At 36.5% G+C, this 26256-nt stretch overlaps 1 protein-coding gene across 18 annotated transcripts in view; it reads left to right on the top strand.

The window, feature by feature from the left end:
- LOC125654772 (6-phosphofructo-2-kinase/fructose-2,6-bisphosphatase 4-like) overlaps positions 1-26001 on the top strand; it is a 39494-nt gene extending 13493 nt beyond the window's left edge. For 4 of the 18 annotated variants that reach the window (XM_048884817.2, XM_048884814.2, XM_048884819.2 and 1 more), the window contains exons 2-14: positions 391-516; positions 2176-2272; positions 4424-4487; positions 5581-5715; positions 6978-7161; positions 8309-8382; positions 9428-9499; positions 9880-10026; positions 10922-11026; positions 12270-12311; positions 12694-12781; positions 20828-20955; positions 24928-26001. In XM_048884817.2, coding sequence (XP_048740774.1) covers positions 391-516; positions 2176-2272; positions 4424-4487; positions 5581-5715; positions 6978-7161; positions 8309-8382; positions 9428-9499; positions 9880-10026; positions 10922-11026; positions 12270-12311; positions 12694-12781; positions 20828-20955; positions 24928-24987 — 1322 coding nt within the window. In that variant the 3' untranslated portion in view covers positions 24988-26001. Of the gene's footprint in view, positions 1-387; positions 517-1829; positions 1865-2021; positions 2122-2175; positions 2273-4423; positions 4488-5580; positions 5716-6977; positions 7162-8308; positions 8383-9427; positions 9500-9879; positions 10027-10921; positions 11027-12269; positions 12312-12693; positions 12782-18873; positions 18974-20827; positions 20956-21237; positions 23708-24927 lie in introns of those variants that run through there. The other 14 variants (XM_048884816.2, XM_048884813.2, XM_048884818.2 and 11 more) reach the window with 8 other exon arrangements.
- The last annotated feature ends 255 nt before the right edge of the window (positions 26002-26256 follow it).

Here is a 26256-nt window from a genome sequence, read left to right as displayed (position 1 = left end):
ATATTACCCAAAGAATGCTAGAAATGTGAAAGATATAATAAACTTAGGTTGATATATCCATTTCTTTTGAATATTTCGTAAACAATATATATAACATACCGCAATCTTTGTTTACAAAACAAATAACAAACTCTCTAAAATGACCTTCTGTGATAATGTATAACCTTAATTTTTATGTCAAATCTTTTAAACACATTAGAGTAATGTGCTTAAAAAATTAATGATTTTGATCATTAAAAGTGAAAAACAAAATTTTGTGGAAAATCGTGAATCATTCCCTTTAAGGAGCGAAATTTTGCTTCCTTTTTCATCCTTTCTGAAGCCATGCACTTGAAGCTCATGTCATCCACAGGAACACCATACTTGATTTAAAATGATTTTTCTTTTCAGCATCATGTCCCAACGTGATTCAGAAACCGACAGTGATTTCCATGGTGGGGTTACCCGCCCGCGGCAAAACATACATGTCAAAGAAGCTGACGCGCTACCTTAACTGGATCGGGATCCGAACTAAAGGTATGATCTCCAGCAGCACACAGACGTGTGAGAGGGCAGGAATCACACGGGATTGGGAAGGAGTGGAATTTATAAATATGATAAAATTGTGTACCAGTCCTGTATTATTATTTTTTCAGTCACAGCTAGGGCACCTCAGAGCAGAGTACCACCTTTCTACACAGCAGCTAGCATTCAGTTTCCTCATAGAGTACTTTGTGTACTAATTAAGACAGCATTTGATAAATGTGACCTTGATCTTTGACCAAGAAATGAATCGTTGCAGTTGTCTTTTCCTCGTGTTTATAACGTTGTATCTGTTACAAGTACAAAAGATCAGATGATATTCTTTTAATTGTGTTCCCAACATTGTTTCATTAGAAACTGAAGATGCATGACCTTGACTGTATGGTCGAATGACTTTGAAATCAATACACATTTCTTATTGCCACCAACCATTTATGCTGTACTAGTGTAGCATGATACTGAAAACTGAAATGATACTTATAACATTACACATCAAATTGATATCTGACTGAAGGGAAACTTTTTACAATTATGACTTTGATATGACCTTGTCCTTTGACCTGGAAATCATACAGTAGCTGTTTCTCGTTCTTTACCTGATAAATGTGAAGCAAGTACAAGAGAAAAAACTGAACATGCTGAAAGGTGTCCACCAAATAATTAAAGATAATTAAAAATGGCATGGCTTCCCCTCAGGCTCTAACCCAACCCTAAATTTTCAGACTGTAGGTAGTTATATAATTTTTTTATTATCTGGATGTTGAATGTGTATTCTAAATGTTATATTTTGCATCTCAGTCTCTATCAATAAACCCAAGGAGCATGAACCATTAACTGCAATGCATATGAAATGTCAATACCGATCTATAAACCAGTATTCTGTCAACATGTGTTAAATGTGAATTTGATAGGGGTGACGGGACTATATATAGAAACGTTTTTAGATTTACGACATGTATATCATATTTATAGAAAGGACTAGATGCACCAGAATGAGATGTACAATACGCCAGTAATGGTAAACTATATATATTGAATTACTAAATTCTAATATCGCTATACTACCAATCTTTTGAGATTTGGTAGACAAAATACTACACAGATTGTATCAAACAACCCCAGATTGTTACATGTTTAGTTGCCAGAAGGACAAGTACAACATTTAGAAGTCATATATGTAACCCTTCTGTAACAGCTAGGAGGAAAAAAAAATTACCCTGATTGTATGAAGGGGCCTTTGAAGACCTGCATTAAAAATTGTTTCGGTAATAACCCAAAAATATATTTATAGACTGATTTTATTTTAGGTATGATAAACCTGAAGAAGAACTTACTATTCATGGTAGTTTTGAAAAATTTGATTACTGTTATATAAGAATCCTATATATTCATGATAATGTCAATTTGATAATTTGTCAGAATTTTCAAATATTAAATTTCTCACTTTATTCCTGGATAAAACGTTAATTGCCTCTTCCCATCAGTCCACTCTATTTCAGCGTTCAATGTTGGGGAGTACCGGCGAGAAGCCTGCACAGATATTTATTGCAGCCACAACTTTTTCCGTGCTGATAACGTGGAAGCAGAGGCCCTTCGACAGTAAGTTGATCACAGTCACTGAAATGTTTGACGAGTGTTTTATAACATTTTCAGCCTTTAACGTTGGGGAATATCGCCGGGCAGCCACGGATAAGTATCGAAGTCATGATTTTTTCCGACAAGATAACTCGGAAGCCCAGGCGATCAGACAGTAAGTGAAGAAGAGTGTCGGGGATTTTTTATTATTATTTTTTTCGGAGTACTAACTTATTTTGTACTTACATATCTCACTTATGCTTGCACTGTCCATTTTACATGTGTGAATTTATGTTATAAGAATTGTTTGAATTGATTAAAGTAATATTAGCTCTCTTAAAATCTGAAAACTTTATCTTAATATGCTATTATAATAGTTTTGTATTTAACTTTAACCATAGTCATTGATAAAATTAAAACTATGTTCAAGATTTTATCTAAATAAAGATTTCGGTTCTATATTGCATGTAAATATATACCATTACATTGAAATCTATTTCTGTACGGGAAGACTAAAATGTATCTTGCTTCATTGAGAGCCTCTGGATAGGATTTAATTCCAACGCAAATAATAATAGCAAAAGTTTATAGACCTTATTCTGCTTTCTGTCATTGAATTAGTAAATCACAATTTTGCAGCAAAAACTTTCAACACCAAAATGACAGCTAGATTGATTGCTTTAAGAGAGCAGCCTTCTCCGTACACCTCTCTGTGGCTCAGGTCATCAATCTCAGGTCATCGATAGCTAGGTCAACGATAACAGGTCATCGATAAAGATTAAAACATAAGTGTAATCTAACTAAGTCTTAGTCTTAACAACTCCATATTAAAAATATAAGTGTAATCTAAGTAAGTCTTCAGAGCTCCAAATTAAAACATAAGTTTTATTTAAGTCTTCAGAGCTCCAAATTAAAACATAAGTTTTATTTAAGTCTTCAGAGCTCCAAATTAAAACATAAGTTTTATTCATTAATAAGTCTACAGAGCTCCAAATCATAATTTAAGTGTTATCTAAGTCTTCAGAGCTTCAGATTATAACATAAGTGTAATCTAACTAAATCTTCAGAGCTCCAAATTAAAACAAGTTTTATTTATTAATAAGTCTACTGAGCTCCAAATCATAATTTAAGTGTTATCTAAGTCTTCAGAGACTCAGATTATAACATAAGTGTAATCCATGTGTATTGTAAGACTTCAGAACCCCAGATGAAAACATAAATGTAATTCAAGTCTTAAGAGCTACAGATCAAAATTTAAGTGTTATCTAAGCCTTCAGAGCTCCAGATCAAAATTTAAATGTTATCTAAGCCTTCAGAGGTCCAGATCAAAATTTAAGTGTTATCAAAGCCTTCAGAGCTTCAGATCAAAATCTAAGTGTTATCTAAGTCTTCAGAATTCCAAATTAAACCATAAGTGTTATTTAAGTCCTCAGAGCTCCAAACCAAACTGTACTTACTGTTTTCTTAGTGATCACTATTCCTGTGCATGCTGATCATTAAGTTAACTGTAAATCTTTATTTTGTTAATCTTATACATGTACATCTGATTGATGACACCTTAATCAATGTGATATGTGGCAGTTCTTACCTGTCCATTAATGAGATGTACACCAGCAACTTCGAATATAGAATTGTATGAAAGGATAAAAAGGGGAGATAAATGTGGATGTCTGAATAAGAACACGGCTGTAGTACAATATACATGTAGCTGCTTATTGTAAACTTTTCGATGCAAACACATAGCAGTAAGAAATGTGAGCAGCTTCAATCAAAGGGATTTCCAAATGCTTCCTAATACCAGGTCAAAATTAGATTCCTGGTTAAAATTCCACTTTTAGGATATGTGAGTGTTGTGTGTACGCGTGTGTGTACTGCGTGTCCCTGGGAATATGTGTGGTGGGTAGATGTAGCAAAGCTTGATATTAACTAGAATAGATGCTGCAGCACACTGACATTGTATCGGTTCAATTGAGTGATTTCGACATTATGAGCATTCTCTGTAATTTAGAATATCTTTTAGGGGATGTCATTGTTTCAGGTAAATGACTTCTTGCAGATTTCATTGTTTTAGATATTAATATATCTTCTTGCAGATTTCATTTCTATTGCGCTATATATCCATAATTACATGTATTTGATATTGCAGTTCATTAACCTGCCATCTAATAAATATTTATAATTCGCATTACATATATTATATGAAATCCTAATGCATTTATAAATCATCATTATCTGTTATGGTTCATAAAGCGATAAAAGTAAATGATATTACTTACTGTAATTTGATTTGCTTACAAATCTAATGGAAACTATTCGGTCATTACAGGAAGTGTGCGTTGATGGCGATTGATGATGCCTGTAATTTTCTTCAGAATGGAGGTGAAGTGGCAGTGAGTACAATTGCTTTTCACTAAAATCACCTGTAAGATACATTTAATTTGAAATATGCAGCTAGTCGCGATAAACGTGGTGGATATGTGTTAGTTAGCAAGTCGTCAGTGAGCGTGTCGCTAATCAGCGAGACGTCACAGCAGTGTTTTTTTCCTACCCACTGGCTCTAGTACCAGTACCCATTCATTTGGGAATAATAGCGTCTAAATCAAACAAATTGGGAATTTTCTACCAATGTATCGGCAAATGATTTCAATTATAAGAAAAGAAAAAAAGAACAAAACAAGAAGTATTCACTTCTTTACAAACTTTTTTACGGTAATATTTGCTGATTTGAGACAAGGAATCGTTGTAGACTCGTTTTAGAATCGTCGTAGCTCTACAAAACATGCGCACTGCCATGATCTGTACTTTTGATTTAATACCGGAAGTGAACATTTTAGTTAACTCCTATAACGTTTCAGACTAAGTCAATATACGATGTCAGCGGTCTGTTTTTTGGCAAGTGAATTGGGAAATTTTAGTCTCAAAATTGGGAAAAATCAACGGTTTTTGGCATTGGAAATGGTACCGTTTATCAGTACCAGTTATATAAGGAAACAAAACGCTGCGTCAGTAAGTGTGTCATCAGTCAGCGAGACGTTAGTGTCATTAGTCAGCGTGTTGTCAGTCAGCATGTCATCAGTGAACATGTTGTTTGTTAGTGTATCATTAGTCAGCATGTTGTTTGTTAGTGTATCATTAGTCGGGGTGAGTTTCCAGTGAACCTGTATTTTGATATAGAGATCTTTACATTGACTTGATGCATTGTTTATTTTTAACTGAAATGGAATTGTGCTAGACTTCAACCTTGCACTAACCTAGATACTGTCTATAAACCAGTGCTGGGGGACCTTTGTATTCACTAGATTTAGATACTGTCTATAAACCAGTGCTGGGGGACCTTTGTATTCACTAGATTTAGATACTATCTTTTAACCGGTGCTGGGTGACCTTTGTATTCACTAATTTTAAATACTGTCTATAAACCAGTACTGGGTGACATTTGTATTAAATTTGTATTCACTAATTTTAAATACTCTCTATAAACAGGTGCTGGATGCCACCAACACGACGCGAGAACGGAGGAAGTTGCTTTTCGACATCATTCAGGTCCAGTACAAATTCAAGCTGTTCTTTGTGGAGTCCATCTGTGATGATCCCACCATTGTGGAGGCCAATGTACTGGTAAGTGTTTACCTTCCACTGGAAAATAATTGCTGATGTATCTACCTTCCACTGGAAAATAATCGCTGATGTGTCTACCTTCCACTGGAAAATAATCGCTGATGTGTCTACCTTCCACTGGAAAATAATCGCTGATGTGTCTACCTTCCACTGGAAAATAATCGCTGATGTGTCTACCTTCCACTGGAAAATAATCGCTGATGTGTCTACCTTCCATTGGAAAATAATCGCTGATGTGTCTATCTTCCACTGGAAAATAATTGCTGATGTGTCTATCTTCCACTGGAAAATAATCGCTGATGTATCTACCTTCCACTGGAAAATAATCGCTGATGTATCTACCTTCCACTGGAAAATAATCGCTGATGTGTCTATCTTCCACTGGAAAATAATCGCTGATGTATCTACCTTCCACTGGAAAATAATCGCTGATGTGTCTATCTTCCACTGGAAAATAATCGCTGATATGTCTACCTTCCACTGGAAAATAATCGCTAAAGTGTTTACCATCTATTTTCACTGGAAAATAATTGCTAATGCACTTGAATATGTATTTGATTTTGCGTAGGTAAATGTATGTAATCATGAAATGAAAAGAGACTACCACGTATTGAAGTTGTAGATATGTTTCTAATGCCAACTGTGTTTGACTATTTTTCCTAACTGAATTAGCATTGGTCCCATTCCCATAGACTTGGACAAACTTCGCATTCATACCATAAATTTATATTTTTAGTACACATATGTGATAAAAAGAATTTGCTTGTCCAAAGCTGCACTCTATATTTACTGTAAAAAAAACTTTCCCGAAAATCAGCATTTTATTTTGAATTTGGGAACGATTGGAAATTTGCATCACTTTGAATTGACATTGTGAACTACAAATAACTAAATATGTGAAATTATACTTTTGTGAAATAAAAGATAAAGTTTTTTAAAACTTTGAAATTTTGAATTTTATGGGGAATCACAATGTTATCATTACCTAGTCCATTCTCTGCAATGAAGTATTTTCTTCTACCCAATACCGTTTGGACCATTTTTTCAATATAAACCAAAAAGAAAATAGACTTTATTTAACACGGCAACAAAAGATTGCAGAAAGTATGAATTTTGATATATCAATGCTGTTTTGTTTTTTTTAGTCACTTGGAACTGCTTTTTAGTCTATTTGTTAATACTCAGCAAACAGGACTTGCACCTAGTGCCTCTTCAAGAAGAGCATCATTGGTCGAATTTTAGGAATATTTCCGGTTTTACAGGAAGTAAAGATTTGCAGTCCGGACTACATCGGGATGAACAAGGATGAGGCAGTGAAGGATTTCATGAGGAGAATCGAGCACTACAACTCCATGTACCAATCGCTCGACCACGCAACCGACAAAGATCTGTCCTATATACAGATATTTAACCAGGGCGAAAGATTCCTAGTCCATAAACTAGCAGGTACGTGTAGCAGAGTTCTCAAAACTCACACAACCCAGGCTCTTTTCACCCCTGACAGTAGTTTCACTTGCAAGTCCAGGGGTGGTCAGTGGCACCAACTGTAACATATAGGAGATAGAAGAACAGTTGGTATCATTGACCACCCCTGCACTGCAGGTTTTCCTGCCAGGGGCGAAAAGAATCTGGGTTGTGTGTCTTCGAGGATGAAGACAAATTAAAGGATGGAGGAATGTAGTAGTTAAAGCTATACGGACCATGGATATCGGCCTGGATAGCTCAGTGTTTAGAGCACCTGACTAGTAATGCAGGGGTCTCGGGTTCGATACCCGGTCCAGCCAAAGATTTTCTCCTCTCTCCTTTATATATTATACCTGTAATTTATTTTGTGTGAATCCTGACAACAGACACTGTATAACTCTACCTGTATAATTTATTTTGTGTGAGTAAAATGTCCGGAGTTTACACATCGATAAATTCTTCAAAAAGAATGTTTAATCCTATAATAATTTATTTTGTGTGAATCCTGACCCTATATTTCAGTCCTGGTTCTCGTGTTCTTTATCCTGTGTTATCCCACGCATTGTCTATTCTGACTCTAGGTGTGTCGATTTAAACAAGTGGAAACGATATAACATTTATGTCTTGATGAAATTACGGCAATTTTGATGGGGTGAAAAATTTGTTTGAGTTCTGCATTAAAGAAAACCTGACTTTGACCTGATGCTATGTATTGATACGTTGTATGAATTAGAAAACTAAATCAAAATTCATTATCTAAACTCAATGTTTTAAAATATTTAATTGATAATTAATTGATAAAAAATTAATCTTGTAATTCATTTCTTAAAGGCGGTGTCATAGGGGGAAATTGGGCGGTAAACCTTTTCATCAATACCTTCATTTCTTAAAGAAAAGACCAAATATAAATAACCCCCTCGTTTCCACAGAAATTAGGTTTCACTGTAGTGTGTAATAAATCTCTGCTGATTTATAACTCCGCTGGTAAATGTTTATGTTAGAGAAAGTGCTAAATTTGATTATGCTAAAATAATTATATTAACTTTTACAGCAGTAAGTATGTAACAACATTGTAGAATGTAGATGGGAGCCATTACTCATTATTGACGTGATTTCTTCTCCTTTTCAGGTCATCTACAAAGTCGAGTTGTATATTATCTCATGAATATTCATGTATTACCAAGGACTATATACTTAACAAGGGTAAGAATATGACTTATTTTTAGGGCCCCTGTTGATTAGGCAAGAGCAAAATTTTATAGTTTCAAAAAAAAAATGTGATAAAAAAAACCAAGGTTCTGTATTTCATCATATCTGAGAGAAGTGATAATTCATCTGAATGCCCAGTATCTGCCTCAGGTCTTGTGGGTGAAATTTCAGTCTGAGATTATTTATTAGCTGCAATAATGTAGCCCTCCTGAAAATGACAGAGTGAAAAAGAATCGGAGAGGGCTACATTATTGCAGCTAGTATTTATGTGTATGTAAATCAGTGATATATGTTTGTTATACCTTCTCCTTTCTATAGAAGTAAAATGTAATAGCTATGTTGTATTTTAGAATAGCTCCAAAGAGCTACAAATCTAGGGTCTAGAACTTTATAAAATGTGATAGCTACAATCACAGGCAATTATCATGATTATATCGCTTGGGTTCGAATTTACTATTAAAGAGTACTTTAACAGTAAATTCAAACCCAAGCGATACAATTGCCTGTGGGTACTATTTACATGTATTTGGTCTAGATCTTTTTTATATCTAATACATGAAAGGTGAAGATAATGAACAGTGATCAATTTCATAACTCCTATAAGCAATACAAAATAGATAGTTGGGCAAACACGAACCCCTGGACACACCAGAGGTAGGATCAGGTGCCTAGGAGGAGTAATCATCCCCTGTCGACCGGTCACACCCGCCGTGAGCCCTATATCCTGATCAGGTAAACGGAGTTATCCGTAGTCAAAATCATTGTGCCAAGAACATGTATTTACAAATAAAACAATTATCAATATCTACAGGTGCAACCGAGATGTTATTATTTTCACTGCAGTATTATAGAACATCGTGGAAATCAGAGCCAGGCATGGGTTCTGTAGTTCTATGTGTGATACATGACAAACGTGCTGGGAGATTTGGGATTTCTTTTATCGTGTGATTTTTGGGATTTCTTTTATCGTGTGATTTTGTAGAGAAGAACTGGAGTACCCAGTAGGACATGATTACCTAACTTTTGTTTCTAATTTCAGCATGGAGAATCTTGTATGAACTTAGAAGGAAGAATTGGAGGAGACAGCGCATTGTCACCTCGCGGAGAGGAGGTACGAATCACTCGAACTCGAGATCTACTGAAAATATTAAATTTAAGATCTTTTAAAAGACTACTGAAAACACGGCAGTAACAACACTTTTACTAGAATTAACTTTCATTCACATGCGAGAACTGTCGTTGTGAGATTCGGTCTTTCTGGTTGCTGATTTGCATGGCACCTTTTTAGTCTGAAAGCAAACGCTTCTATAATGCGTCATAGATTTTAACTCACTCAGAAAATATTCATTGAAAGTAGTTTCCCATTTTCAGTTGGGGAATAAATGTAGTTGTTTGTCTCTTGCTGAGGAAAGTTGATGTACAGCATCTCTTCACATTTATTAGTGTATTTGTAATTCAGTGAATGTTGATGTGTTATGTGTTCATTTGCAGTACGCCTTTGCCTTAGGGGAATACTTAGAGAAAGAAAAGATAGCGAATCTAAAGGTGTGGACAAGCGAACTACAGCGTACCAAGGCCACAGCCCGACATGTGGACGCCCCTGTAGAGCACTGGAAAGCTTTAAATGAAATTGACGCAGTAAGTTACATATTTAGCATTCTTACAGGGTCCATTGCAAGACAATACCGGAAACACCCCAGGACATTTAATAGGCAACCCTATAACATTTCAAGGGCAACCCAGGAGATTTCAATGCAGGAGGTGGAGATGGGAGGGGGGATTTTCATGGGCTACCCTATAACATTTCAAGGGCAACCCAGGAGATTTCAATGCTGGGGAGGGACTTTCATGGGCTACCTTATGACATTTCAGTAGCTTCTCCATGACATTTCAAGGGCAACCCTATAATATTTCAAGGGCAGCCCAAGAGATTTCAATGCTGGAGGTGGAGATGGGAGGGGGGATTTTCATGGGCCATTCTATGACATTTCAGTGGCTAGTAGCTTCTCTGTGACATTTCAAGAGCCAACCAATGGCATTTCAAGGATCAACCTGACATTTTAGGGGTCACCACGTGTGTGAGACATTAGCAAAGATAAATCTTACTGGGTTTTTTTTTTTTATGAAAATATGTAACAAATCAGTTGGGTGTACCTTCTTCAAATGAATTGTCATATGTGGCGGTCAGACGGGCTTAATTGTTGGTGGGCGGGTCTGTTGCAGACGGGCTTAATTGTCGGTGGGCGGGTCTGTTGCAGACGGGCTTAATTGTCGGTGGGCGGGTCTGTTGCAGACGGGTTTAATTGTCGGTGGGCAGGTCTGTTGCAGACGGGCTTAATTGTCGGTAGGCAGGTCTGTTGCAGACGGGCTTAATTGTCAGTGGGCGGGTCTGTTGCAGACGGGCTTAATTGTCGGTGGGCGGGTCTGTTGCGTTTCCTCCCCTCCTGTTACAGCTATATGGTGACCGTTCAGTTGACTGTTAAAAATAAACTATGCCATCCAAATAAATGTACTGTTTCTCGTTCTTCTGCAGGGTATTTGTGAAGGCATGACTTATGAGGAAATCCAGTCCAAGCACCCGAAAGAGTTCGCAATGAGAGACCAGGATAAATTTCACTACCGATACCCAGGGGGAGAGGTAACTCTTCATTGTCTCAGAACAAAAAATCATGGTTTTAAAGTAAAAGTATGCCTCACTAAATTTTAACATCTCTCTGTCGCATGTAAGTGCTTGCATTTTCAATTTCTTTACGAGAATAACTATTGTAATAAAATACATTGAAGCGGCAGGGACACGTAGAACACAATTGTTTTAAGCGATTACTTACTATAAGTGCCTTCGCTATAACTGTATTTCACCGAGTAAAAGTAAAAATGTTCTAATATGAGTGTGTTCATTATAGCTGCTATTACTATGCAATGGTTAGCATCCTTAAACCACTGGTGCAGTAGCATTTTCGCGATCAAAATTTCTAAATGTTTGACATGTCACATCACATATTCATTAGTTAGAATTAATTCTTCAAAAAGATCACATGGCTGTTGACAAAGTTTAGAACAATTTCTTTTTTTAGGAGCTTTGAAGAGGTGTTGCTTTTCTTGAAAATCAGAATTCCCAAGATTGTTCCCATGATTTGAGCGGGGAATTCAAAATTGATTTCTTTTTTTTCTCACAATTATAGCTGCTAGTAATGATGGTGAATTCCAGAATGATTGCCTTAATTGTCTGTTAAGGTATTCAATGCATACTAGCAATCATGTTTCATATGTAATAAATAGATGGTGGGGTTTTTCTATTCATGGTATTTTGAAGGGTTCATCAAATAAAAATGATCCACCTTAGGAATTTACACAATTTTGATTACTACTTTATTTCATTTACATTACAAAAACACTATTGTTTTACTGTCTGGAATATTTCACATGCCGTCATTTCTGCTTTCAATTTTATTGTGTTGTTCATCCAATACTCTACAATGACACAAAAGTGATTTTCCATTCAAGCACCTGACATACATTATTTTTTTTAACATCAAACCCAGCCAAATTGTTGCAAAGTTTATTCCCCATGTGGGCAAGCATTAAGATATTGGATTTTGTGAGCCCACTGGAACTTTTACTGGCATTTGTTGCATAGACAAGTGCCAAGTTTAAACACCCTGCAGGTAGAATAACTTCACCAAGAAAGTTGCTGGAAACTTTGAACTCTTTAGAATAATATATTCTTATGATTTCGACTAGTCCGCTGGACTTTCCAGAGTTTTTGATACTCTGATTCAGCTTTCATTTCACTAGCCTTGGACTAGAGGACCTGCATTTTAGTATCGAACCATAATGTTTCAATTCCAATGGTTTATCATTTTTATTTTTTATTTTTTCAGTCTTACCAAGATTTGGTTGCTCGACTTGAACCAGTGATAATGGTAAATAATACAAATATTTAAAAAAAAAATTGGAATTGGAATCCAGTTTTTGATTTTGTCAATTGGTATGAATGCATGTGGCTTACATGAAATTAACTTACACACTTAAAGTCCACTGGTAGGAAATTAAATGTATTTTATGTGCCTGTAGACTTGGCGAAAGTAAATAGTTTGCGTAAAAATGTACATTTACAGTAATTGATTCTTAAATAACTTTAAAAATAGAAAATTTACAGAGAAAAGTAATAAAATATACTTAATGCACAATTGTAAGGACTAAAGTGGGATTTTGACAGAACTTTTTTTTTTCTGTATACAACTCGATAGAACATTTTTTCTCTTGGTGCCATTCTCGTCTAATCGCTGCGTTGACGTCTTTCAGGAGCTGGAGAGACAAGAGAATGTATTGGTGATCTGTCATCAGGCCGTGGCTCGCTGTTTATTGGCCTACTTCCAGGACAAATCCTCAGGTAAAACACACACCTGTCTGACAAGTCCTCAGGTAATACACACACCTGTCTGACAAGTCCTCAGGTAAAACACACACCTGTCTGATAAGTCCTCAGGTAAAACACACACCTGTCTGACTTTGTTAGTCCTCTGTTACCTTATCATACCTCATACCTAGTCACTATCTCACCCTGGCTCTGTAATCCCAAACATTGTCTGACAGTCCCACAAACTCTGTAATCCCAAACATCATTATCTGACAGTCCCACAAACTCTAATCCCAAACATCATTATCTGACAGTTCCACTAACTCTGTAATCCCAAACATCATTATCTGACAGTCCCACAAACTCTAATCCCAAACATCATTATCTGACAGTTCCACAAACTCTGTAATCCCAAACATTATTAATTTTGATAGTCCCACAAACTCTGTAATCCCAAACATCATTATCTGACAGTCCCACAAACTCTAATCCCAAACATCATTATCTGACAGTTCCACAAACTCTGTAATCCCAAACATCATTATCTGACAGTTCCACAAACTCTGTAATCCCAAACATCATTATCTGACAGTCCCACAAACTCTGTAATCCCAAACATCATTATCTGTAATCCCACAAACTCTGTAATCCCAAACATCATTATCTGACAGTCCCACAAACTCTGAAATCCCAAACATTATTAATTCTGATAGTCCCACAAACTCTGAAATCCCAAATATCATTATATGACAGTCCCACATACTCTGAAATCCCAAACATCGTTATCTGACAGTCCCACAAACTCTGTAATCCCAAACATTATCTGTAGTCCCACAAACTCTCTAATCGCAAACATCATTGTCTGTAGTCCCACAAACTCGACTGGAATTTCTCCATTAGGAGCTCTAGCAGTAACTTGAATGCAGAGCCACTGAGTTGAGGCATTCAGTGTGTTCTATACGGAAGGTATAAAGGAGGGGAAAGTACTGTATTTAGGATTGGGAAATTATGTTATTATGCCCCCCGCAACAAGTTGTGGGGGGGTTACACTGGAATCGGGTTGTCCATCTGTCCGTCCGTCTGTAGAAGCAATGGTTTCCGGGCTCTAAAGCATTATCCTTTCCACCTACCATCACCATATCATATATATGGGCTACCCATGGGATGAAGATGTTCCCTATCGATTTTGGGGTCAAAAGGTCAAAGGTCAAGCGCACTGGACATCGAAGTAGCAATATGGTTTCCGGGCTCTAAAACGTTATCCTTTCCACCTAGTCACCATATCATACATATGGACTACCCATGGGATGAAGATGTTCCCTATTGATTTTGGGGTCAAAAGGTCACATGCACTGGACATCGAAGTAGCAATATGGTTTCCGGGCTCTAAAGCGTTATCCTTTCCACCTACAGTCACCATATCATACATATGGACTACCCATGGGATGAAGATGTTCCCTATCGATTTTGGGGTCAAAAGGTCAAAGGTCACGCGCACTGGACATCGAAGTAGCAATATGGTTCGGTTTGTCATGCCATTTGTTTTTTACACTCAGAAAAGAGGTAGTTTATATCTATTACCAACACCCTTTGGGAGATTGGGGTAAGCGGGGGGTATTCTTAGTGAGCATTGCTCACAGTACCTCTTGTTATTTTTTTTTTCATGACAGATGTCGGCCTAATTACTATGTGAAATATAATTTCTGATTCTGTAAACATTTGCTGCTAAAAATCAATCTATAAGCTTTTTTTCCCCATAGTATTAGATTATCTAACACTCCTATGGTCATTCAGAAGAGATTGCAAAAACCAAGGCCCCATGTCACAGCAAATGTGGCACGATAAAGAACCTTTCCTGCTCAAAGGCCGTGCATGAGCACCAAACATAGTCCTAAATTTGCAGCCATTCCCCAGCAATGGTGACATCTCCATATGAGTGAAAGATTCTCGGGTGGGACGTTAAACAATACACAATCAATCATATCCAAGAGATGAACTGTAAAGAAGTTGCAGTGTTTTTCAATTTTGAATAAAGCCGTTAAGATTTTTTTTGTGAAAAGCCACTGGTCATTTTCTCTACCATTGAAAAACTAATGCATGGTTTGAAAGTCTGCATGCATTTCCCTACAACTTTTGCTTTATAAAAGTTTGGACTATGCATAATGTTATGCTTTGATCTACCTACCTACTCAACCCCCTATCCCCAAATTTCAGGTTTTAGAGATGCAGTTGATTCTAAGAATTGAGTACATGTACATATTAAGTTACACTTATGGCAAAAGGGTGTGTCTTCACCTTGAGCCAAATTATTTGGCATAAGGTCAAGGTCATTGATCAGAACCAGTTGGAGGTTCCGTGGCGGTATTTGTGGCAGTTTGGAGGTTCCCTGTGACAGTTGTAGCTTTAGCAGTTCCACTGGTAGACCTGATTTCATTATCTTTGGTCACGTCTGAAGTCTAAATGAATTAGTTTTCTGTTGATCAATATACATTTCCTTTCACCATGGCTGTTCTGCAGCAGGATAAAAATGTTTCCATAATCATTCAGTATGAATAATTATCTTTTCTATTTAATTCTATGTCAAATTTATACAGATATTGCATTATGATTTAGATATGGGACAACTTGCATTTCTTCCTATGATTCAAAACTGCCAGACAATTGTATCCCTTTGTATTAGTGTAAAATTGAATATTATGGTATATCAATGCCCACTTCTGTTGTAGTGGCTTGTTATAAGAGCAGCAGGGGAAAAGCCAGTTTTACCAGAATTTATGATAATATGATTCTTGTCAATCTTACTAAATGTAATACAATCCATCCCAATCTCAATGATGTCCTGATTTTGTCAGGACTTCAATCAGTGATAGGATTTATGTCTAGTGTAATACTGCTGTAGGGCTGCAACGGGTACCCGAAATAACTGAAAACCGCGGGTCGTGTTGTTTGGGTCGTGTTCGGTTCCAGTTTTCTGTATTTCGGTTTGGGTTTGGTTTTTCAAATAGAATCATTATGTCGCCAAAATCCTCAAAGGTGCCTGTATTTTGATCAATTGTTAAATGATGGCATTGTAACTGTAAATAATGACAGTACATGTAAGATATGTCAGACGCATTGAAAATACGCCACAGGAGCAACATCGTCAATGACAAAACATTGAAAGCATGAATGAAAACGAGTAGAAGTGACAATGTTGTTTCTAGTACCATGGATATCGAGTCTTAACCTCAGTCCACGTCCCCGAGTAATTATTGTGACTATATACATTATAAAGGTTTTTGATTTTAACTGTATATTAGATTCCAAAAATAGTTATATAGACCCGAACTGAAATACCCGAACCTGAAGTAAAAAAATTTAGAACCGACCCGAGCCCTTTACTGCTGGCGCGCGCGCGCCGGGTTTTTAATTTGGGGATTTTTTTCTTTAGGGGAAGGGGGCTTTGGGGTGTTGAATCGCATGATAATTGACGTGTAATGTTTAGTCTATTTTTAGAATTGTGTGTAGTCTTCACTGACCACCGTATTTGTGTATAATTTTTTATTGTCTACATCATAAATTTTGTGTATAATATGGAATATCCAGTGGTTGGTGTTTGTCCAACTCTATATTTTGTATTGCTTATAGGAGTTATGAGATTAATCACTGTTCGTTATTTTCACATTTCATAATTATGATGATTGATTTATTGTTTTACGTCTTGTTGAGAATTTTTCACTCATATTGAGACGTCACCAGCTGTAGGTGAAGTACCTCAAATTTAGACCTATGCTTAGCGCTCACTCAGGGCTGTAACAGTGAGGGTTCTTTATCGTGGCAACGCCTGCCGCGACACAGGACCTCCATTTATAAGGTCATATCTGCAAGATCAGTGATTCTCACTTCTAAATGCAAACTGTTTGACAAAGGAGCAATCACTACCTATGTTAACGTCTTAAGTTTGAGGCACCCATAGCACGACTGGAGCTCAAACTCATGGCCTTCCTGTTACAAAGCGAACATTCTACCACTTAGTTACTGTATATACAGTGTTTTGTGCATTCCCCGCTGTATCAAAACACCGGCTTCAGGTCCTTGACAGGTAAATTGTCGCCAGCTAATGGTGAAGTACCTATGCCTGGTGTTGACCATCGCAGCAGTGAAGATTCTAACTGAGCACCATACACAGGGTTCAAATCTGTAGAGCTTCACTTACAAATGGTGACATCTCTGTACGAGTGATAAAATTCTCAAAGACATGTAAAAGAAACAAATAAATGGTGTGAAATCAATTGTTAATGATATCCGTTTTGTCACACGTTATAAAAAAAATGATAATGGTACATTGCATTTGAAAACTTGGAAGATTTCACAAGAATATTCACATTTTTGAGGGGCCAAATTAAACTTCTGAAAGTTCTTTCCTCTCTTGAGGAGGGGGGGGGGGGTGATATTAAAATGTGCCCATTAAAATCTTATTATTAATATTACTTGTCCTATATGAAATGGCCACAAATACAGTATTTGTTTTGTATCCCTGTTGTGGTGAAATGCCAAAATAAACAAACTGAAATACAAGATTAGGTATAGATACAAATGACAACATTTCTACCTACATGTATCATGTCTGATCTGGTGAGCAGTGCTTATTGAACAACTTTATTGCATGCTGATTACATTATTTATGGCTAGCTTTACAGCTTTGTAGTCATCTGTTTGTTCAGTTTTTAAAACATTTTCTTTTACATCATGCTCATAATTCCTGCAGTTTCACTGGATGCAGTAGAGATTGAGAATCAGATGAAGTGTTGTACTGGTTACATTAGTGGTGTATGTTTCACACTTCAACAAGACGTCCTCAGCTTAAACAAAAGCTTAAAGAATTCTGTGTTAGAATCTGCCGCATGCTTTATTTATTGGCTTATACACGTTTCTTTTTAACTTTACACTGAAGTTTTCTTAGTATCTCGAAATGCTTTTCCGTAGTTAGTTTAAAATCCTTAAATAAAAATGTACAATGTATGTTACATATGTGTATGTAGATAAAAAAACTTACTCGAGTGTGGAATAAATTCATGAATTATATATATAGACATGTATATCACAACATGCAAACGAAAGCTGATTTCAAGCAGCAGATCGAATTCATGATTTCAATGTGAAAGTAGTGTGCAAAAATCTTATTTGTTTTACACATATTTTTATTTCCTCTTGCAACATTCCATTCAAAATCAGACATGATGATTATGATGATGGTCCAAAGATGTTCATGGGAAATGATTGGGTGGCTTTAACATATATTGTCCAAACTAGATGTCTGCCACATATTGTCAGAGCTTAAACAGTCACATTTATTTAATCAACAGTATAAAATCTTAATGTATCAAAACTTGAGAAGTAAGTAAATGATAGCTTTTTTCTCTCTTTATATCATACACCTTTTAGAACATGTTGAATTGCAAGCAACATACAAGTGGTAATTTGGTGACTATTTCTGAATCAGATCTAGCCTGCGGTGTTTTGTGGTGACTGTACACTCTATCTGAATCAGATCTAGTCTGCGGTGTTTTGTGGTGACTATTTCTGAATCAGATATAGTCTGTGGTGTTTTGTGGTGACTATTTCTGAATCAGATCTAGTCCATGGTGTTATGTGGTGACTATTTCTGAATCAGATCTAGTCTGCGGTGTTATGTGGTGACTATCTGAATCAGATCTAGTCTGCGGTGTTATGGATGGCTGTATCTGAATCAGATCTAGTCAGCGGTGTTATGGATGGCTGTATCTGAATCAGATCTAGTCTGCGGTGTCATGGATGGCTGTATCTGAATCAGATCTAGTCTGCGGTGTTATGTGGTGACTATCTGAATCAGATCTAGTCCGCGGTGTTATGTGGTGACTATCTGAATCAGATCTAGTCCGCGGTGTTATGTGGTGACTATCTGAATCAGATCTAGTCTGCAGTGTTATGGATGGCTGTATCTGAATCAGATCTAGTCTGCGGTGTTATGTGGTGACTATCTGAATCAGATCTAGTCCGCGGTGTTATGTGGTGACTATCTGAATCAGATCTAGTCTGCGGTGTGTATCATGTCTGTGCATGTATAGCTGTTTCATTTTTGGGGACAATAAATTTCTAATTTCTAGATGAAATCCCACACGTGCCGGTTCCCAGCGAGGCAGTGGTCAAAATGAGAATGTCTGGACGGGGTTGCGAGTGTGAAAACATACACCTGTTAAAACCCAGGTAGAAAATGGTATTACCTGTAGGAACTGACAATGCTATAGCAACAATCATAGCATCACTTTCTTTTTACACTTGTTGCTCACTCGTTAACTTGTTTGCTTGCTCTAAATCATGACACAAGAACATGCAGTTGAAAAGCTTACAGCCTTTGTTCGTTAGTCTGTCTGTTAACATCAATATGTTGTGTTTTTCATTGTAACTTGCTTTCTCAGTTTTATACATTAGAGAGTTGACGTGTTAGCTTTGAGATATAGGGTGACATTGAAAGGTGATAAATAAGTGTAGGATTAACCTGTCGTTGTGTTTATCAGACTAAGTGTACAGTCACAGACAATTCTTGTTGGAAATTATCTTTTTAAGGATGTTTTTGGTCCCTGGGGATCCAGGTTAGAATTGATCCTCAGTACACCTCCTTTGTCATAAGAGGTGACTAAATGGGGCAGTCCTTCGGATGAGATCGCAAAACCTGGGCCCTTTGTCACAGCAGGTGTGACACAATGAAGATCTCTCTATGCTCAAAGGCCGTAAATACCAAACATAGGCCTAAATTTTGCAGCCCTTTACCCGCAATGGTGACGTCTCTATGAGTGAAAGATTCTTGAGTGAGACATTAAATAATATACAATCAACCAACAGCCTCTCACATTTCTCTCAAGTATTTATCAAAATGAATGATTGCTGTTGTTGCATGTAGTTTGATGATAGTTTGATTAAACTTATGCAGAGTGATAGGATGAAAAGATGGGGGGGGGGGGGGGGGGGGGGGGGGGGGGGGGGGGGCACTTCACTTTCAATAATGATAACCTTGATTTATGGTTAACATAAGTTATGATAATTTAATGGACACTAATACTTGTCGTCGGACTTCATTAACAATATACTTGATATCTTATTGTCACACTAACAGAAACAGTGAGCTAACTGACATCTACTTTATTTCTGATCTTGATATCTTTGAATTCATGGTTGTTTCTTTCCATTTTTAACCGAAGTTCTACAAATTTATCCTTGATGTGTTTCATGTGATCGTGTTTTCTGAATGCCTCTCACACAAATTATTGTTCTTTTACAACAGAATTGGAGAAGATCTCGTAGCAAGGTTATGCAGCACTATTTAATAAGTCATGATCTCTGTAACGTTTAAGAACATCAGGATTTTGTATTGTCTTCATTTCACTCAGATTCTCCTCTTTGTGGCCCCCGCTGTTAAAATCATGACAGATTTCAGTGAATGATGATTTTAGAAATGGATTGAGCTAAAGATGGTAGCCATGTTTACTGTGTATTGTTTGTTTATTGGTTTTGTTTTCTCAAAGTGAAAATAATGTCAAGACCTGTAAAAGTTGATGGAAGTGAAATTGACATTGCTTACTGACTATGGATGGTGATAATAATACTAGAATTAACATTTTTTAATTATGTAGTTTATTTTAGTCATTGTGGATTGCAATAATCCAGTACAAGAGATGTTAGTGCAGCCTTTTAGCTGTCATCACTTTCAGTTCTTTGATTATTTTCTCATTACTTTCACCATGACACCATTTGTTGTTGTTTTTTTTCTTTGTTTTTTTTCCCTACTTTCCTTTATGACGAAAGTAATTTGAGAAGTACATTGTGCAGTTTTCTCCTAGATTTAGAATGTGTTGAATTTTGAGGTCTTGCATAGCAACAGACGCTAGCCTTATATGCAACATGATATGGTATTCCAAAATGACTGAAATTTTGATTTAATTTAGATATTGTGTAAGGAGATTCTGTTAATTTTTAGATACCGGTATATATTTTAATCAATATTGAATTAAATACTAATTTTAGCTACTTAGTAAATGATTTAGCAGTTCTCATTCATTGTAGAAGACCTGGCTTATCTGAAGGTTCCCTTGCACACAGTCATCAAACTGACACCAGTAGCCTATGGTTGTAGGGTGGAGTTTGTCAACCTCAATATCGAAGCTGTCAACACTCACAGGGAAAAACCCAAGGTAGGAAATGCTGCTCATATCTATAAATAGCAAAAGTGTTCACCTAAGGGGAAATCTAAGTTAGGAAATCCCTTTGATGCCTATAAATAACAGATGTGTTCACCCAGGGGTAAATCTAAGGTAGGAAATCCCTCTGATGCCTATAAACATTAATCCATTATTTATATGAATGCAATTACCTGTGTGCCAGTTGTATCTTTTTTAGTCAAAGTTAACCACCTTGTCATCATACTACGAAGTTTTATTTAATGTCTTTCTATTGTTTTATAATTTCCTTTATAGCTCTTGCAGGTCTTTTATTGGTACAGACCCTGAAACGTGCTACTACACCAGTTGCACGGTACGGTTCGGTACGCTTTATGAACGGTACAGTTCGTTTTCTGAACGGTACGGTTCGTTTCTTGAACGGTACGGTTCGTTTCTTGCACAGTACGGTACGCTTCTTGAACGGTATGGTTCGCTTCTTGCACGGTACGGTTTGCTAAAAACGTTTTATTAATGAGGTGGGCGTGGCCTGAACGCTTTGACTTCGTATAAATTGTACGTTTCGATAGTTTGTTTTCACTCGATCGGTCTTATTCGGCTCTTTGATTATCGGCTGCAGGATTTGTGGTTGTGTTAGAATGTGCACATGGGGAAATGAGACGTTATTTTTGATTGCTTCGATGGAATAATTCCATATTGATAACGTACATAAAAGTTATGAATAAAATTTTTTAGAATTTGCTTAAGTCTAAGTCTTAATGGTTGTTATTACGTTTCAATTTGTTTTTCATTTCTCATCAGACATTTATTAATTTACGATTTTATAAAAAGTTGTTACATGAACTGCTCCCCGACATGGGCGTGCATAAGTGTAAAAACAAAGCATATTAAGTTTCCGGATATAAATTACAGTGCCTAAATTGGAAAAGTTTTTAAGAAGAAGTGAATTTTGTTTTGAATACACTAAAGTCGCAAATGACACAATGATTATTTTCTGCACTTCACATTTATTGTGATTTATCATCGGCATTATGAAAGATCCAGGATATCTGCACGTGAAGTTTGTACGTCCTTTTTTGTCAGCATTCAGTCATTCATAATTAATAATGTTAGATATCTGTTGCATTTGTCTTTGAATCAAATAAAATGATGATAATACATATATATTCCCATCCTTTATCACGCGAAGTCCGATTTTCATTTCCCTGACTTTATTTTTGATCACTGAAAATTGAATTTAAAAAAATTAACAGAAAAGTAAGGCAAGTGTATAGTTTGCAATAAAAATGTTTCATATACCTTTTCTATATATTGTTGAAATACTTGAAAATGCTGAAATGAATAATTTTTTGCAGCCGATTTGATGCTTTGCATCAATTTAACTTGTTTACATTCTTTTGCACATGTATGTATCTATTTATTTCTCTGTCGGTGTAATTAAAAATTGTTTATTAGTGTATATAATAAATCCGCCAATCTACATCTATCTATATGGGTCGTTATCAATGTAGAAGAGAAAAAGATATGTCAAAATTATTGCTAATAAAGTAATGAAAATATTACAGTGTAGAACGTGACAATTTTTCTAATCGGTCTAGAAATTTCTCATATGATTCAGACACTGTACGTAGGAAAGTACATATTGAATACATTAACGCTACAAATATCAATTTCATCTTCTTACGGCAAGCCCTGTGCCATACGTGTAGTAGCATTATCAGGGACGTCGACGTCCCTGATTATATGAAGAAATTAAATAGGCTACTTGTAAGTACTATTACAGTATTGTAGTTAACTTCACCCTTGAATTTAAAAGAATTGATTGAAACAGAAATTCCGTTAAAACAACGAAATGCCCCTTGGTTCACTCTTTAAAAGTCTGCAAGTGAAATATACATCCACAGTACACAGGACTGGCTGCAGAAGCATGCATGCAAAATCCGTGCAGTGATCTGACGTCTATTTCTGTTAACAGTTCACAGTATAAAACGAATTTTTATGCATAATTCAGTCAAAACTTGGGTACTTGTTGATAACATACATACACATATATGCACTGAAACAATGTGACATTTACGGAAAGTAATTTTAAAAAAAAAAGAATATCAAAGATGTTTAAAGCATCTCGGTGATTTTCACAGTTGACAACCCAGCTTCGTGATGTTTGAGGATAATGCTTCGAATAGCCAGCGATAGTCTACGACCTCCTTTCCCATCGGGCGCCATTGTGAAAATAATATACTGTGGCTGAAAAAGTGGGTCACGTGACATAAATTGCACGCTTTCTGCACGGTACGGTACGCTTTTGGGGGCGGGGTGTGCATAATATTATCCTGCACGCTTTCTGCACGGTACGGTACGCTTTTTGAACGATACGGTTCGTTTCTTGAACGGGACGGTACGTTTCTTGAACGGTACGGTTCGTTTTTTGCACGGTACGGTACGTTTCTTGAACGGTACGGTTCGTTTCTTGCACGGAACGGTTCGGTTCATTTTTAAGGTGTAGTAGCACGTTTCAGGGTCTGTATATTATCATTGATTATTAGCACAAACATTGTACAGCGCATAGAAACTATATGTAATTTTGCACTTTATAAATGAATAAAATAATAATAAATAGCAAATTATGTGTTCACCCAAACAGTCTATGCGAAAGTTTTTTGGACCACACAGGACATTCTGTCCTGTGTAATCAATGAACACACCGGACCGAACCAAATTTTGTCAGACCGAAAAACCTAATGTAAAAAAGTGAAACATGTGAAAATGCAAAACCAAGGGAATCTTATTTATTATACTAGTAATACTATACCAGGGATCCCTCCCGCATAATACTTTAGACGGTCCATGCGGTTTAATCACATTCATTTACGTATTTGGATTTGTGTGATATTTTTTACTTATAACAAACATTTAAATGACTCCGCGTCAAAATAATAAAGCTTAAAACCGGATACTGAGACATCGGACATTCCGGTCCGGTGTAAAAAATGACACATCGGACCTGAGGCACTGCACATCGGTACGGTCCGATGTCTTTCGCATAGACTGCCCAAAGAGAAATCTAGGGAACAAACATGTTCACCTGGGGGGGGGGGGGGGGGGGGTATCCAAGGAAGGAGATGCTATTACTATCTGTAAATGGGGGGGGGGGGGGGGGGGGTCCAATGTAGGACATGTTACTAATGCCCATGAACAACAACAAATGAATGATGTGTTCAACCAAAGAGTAATGAATGTTTTCTTGCAACCTATTGTAACAGAGAAGTTTTTTGTTCTTTGTGACAAAGTTGTTAAGTAAGATGTGATAAGTTGTTCAGTAAGACGTGATAAGTTGTTCAGTAAGACGTGATAAGTTGTTCAGTAAGACGTGATAAGTTGTTAAGTAAGACGTGATAAGTTGTTAAGTAAGACGTGATAAGTTGTTAAGTAAGACGTGATAAGTTGTTAAGTAAGATGTGATAAGTTTTTAGGTCTTGACTGTGTCTCATTTGAATGTAGGCTTCACTTGATCATGCTTATTGAAAATCAATGGACCATGCTTCAGATGGCCTCATTGAACTTGACCATGCCTTAGTTGGCCTTGTTAAACTGTAGATATCGCTGGACCATGCCTCAGTTGTCCTCACTGAACTGTCAAAATCAATCACTTGACCATATAGATCTATGTCACTTGACCATATAGATCTATATCACTTGACCCAGCATGAGGCATTAGAAGTGAAAGTTGCAGGTCTTTTAAAACATGACTTTTATAACAAAGGTCCCATTACTACAGGAGGAAGCAAACCAGAGAGGAAGCAAACCAGAGAGGGCCTACATGTACCTTGAAATGTTTGTTATGACATCATGTAAATTAACAGTTACAAGAGAGAGAGAGAGAGAGAGAGAGAGAGAGAGAGAGATTTACTGTGTAATGTGCTACCTGACATCATGTAAATTAACAGCTAAATATGCTGCCAACTGACCATTTTTCTTTTTTCACAGAATGTCCAGCCACAGAGAAGCAGCAATGAGGCCCTGGAGACAGTGCCAGACCACATTTGATGTCAAAGCAAATTAGGGCATTGCCATGGTAACAGCATACAACTGTTGTTATCATGGATACAGGGACACAAACACATCTACAGTAAGCTCAGGGAAAATTTTGGAAGAATTAGAGCATTCTCTTGTTTTCCATGGAATGCCTGAGAATAAATGGATGGCGAGGAGGAAGACAATAATGATGTGACCAGCAATGGCTGACAGATGTGATGTGGCAAAACCAACAGTGAGAAATAAAAGGGCATTTGGTTAAACAAGACTGTTTCACATCAGTAATTATATATGATCTCACACACCATATGTTGTATAATGACATTTTTACCATTATTTCTTTACACTGCATGTTTTATTTTTAAGAGTTTGCTTCTAAAGACAGTTTTAAAGAGATGTATAGATATGTGGGTTTCTCTGTGATATACTTGGTTTTTGTGTACTGGATTTTGTATATATACAATCACTGCTTTACATTGCAAAATGATTATGGTATGATCAATGTTCTCAGTCTATAAGCAATGACTGATACCTTATAGCTCTGCAATTAATGGTTAAAATCATGAAATCAGACTGTTATTTCATTAAATGTGAAGCACTTAAAGCAGTACAGATGTTCTTGATTTAATTATTTTATTTGATCATGGTGCTGTGTTTTTATCAAGATACGCTTAAGAAAACAGTTGGTGTATTTTCTATCAGTTTTATTCACTGTGTATTTTGGTTGGTGAAGCTGCAAGTGAAATATCCCTAGAGATGTACAAATAGTTGTTTTTTATTATCCATAATTCAGTATGTAATAAGGAATGTGTCTATATGTGAGACATCAAATGATTAGAATCTGCTGACTTTTAAATGCTCAGATGGAAATCACTAACGGGCTTTAAGGCTGTTCCATTTTATTTAAATTTGTTTTTCTTTCCAAGGTGATCATTCTTAAATGATGATATTTATATATTGAGATTGTAATAATGTATACCAATGAGTGCACGCACTGCTGAAATAAAAACAATATTTCATTTATAATAATTGTCAACAGTCATTACCAAGAGGTTTGCACAGAGAGGTTTTACAACAGGTTGTACTAAGAGTTGTATCCACAGGTTGTACTAAGAGTTGTATCCACAGGTTATACTAGGAGTTGTAGCCACAGGTTGTACCAAGAGTTTTATCCACAGGTTGTATTAAGAGCTGTATCCTCAGGTTGTACTAAGAGTTGTATCCTCAGGTTGTACCAAGAGTTGTATCCACAGGTTGTACTAAGAGTTGTATCCACAGGTT

Source organism: Ostrea edulis, chromosome 7 (genome assembly GCF_947568905.1).
Source record: "Ostrea edulis chromosome 7, xbOstEdul1.1, whole genome shotgun sequence".
NCBI classification, from domain to species: domain Eukaryota; kingdom Metazoa; phylum Mollusca; class Bivalvia; order Ostreida; family Ostreidae; genus Ostrea; species Ostrea edulis.
This window is presented reverse-complemented; position numbering and strand designations above follow the sequence as displayed.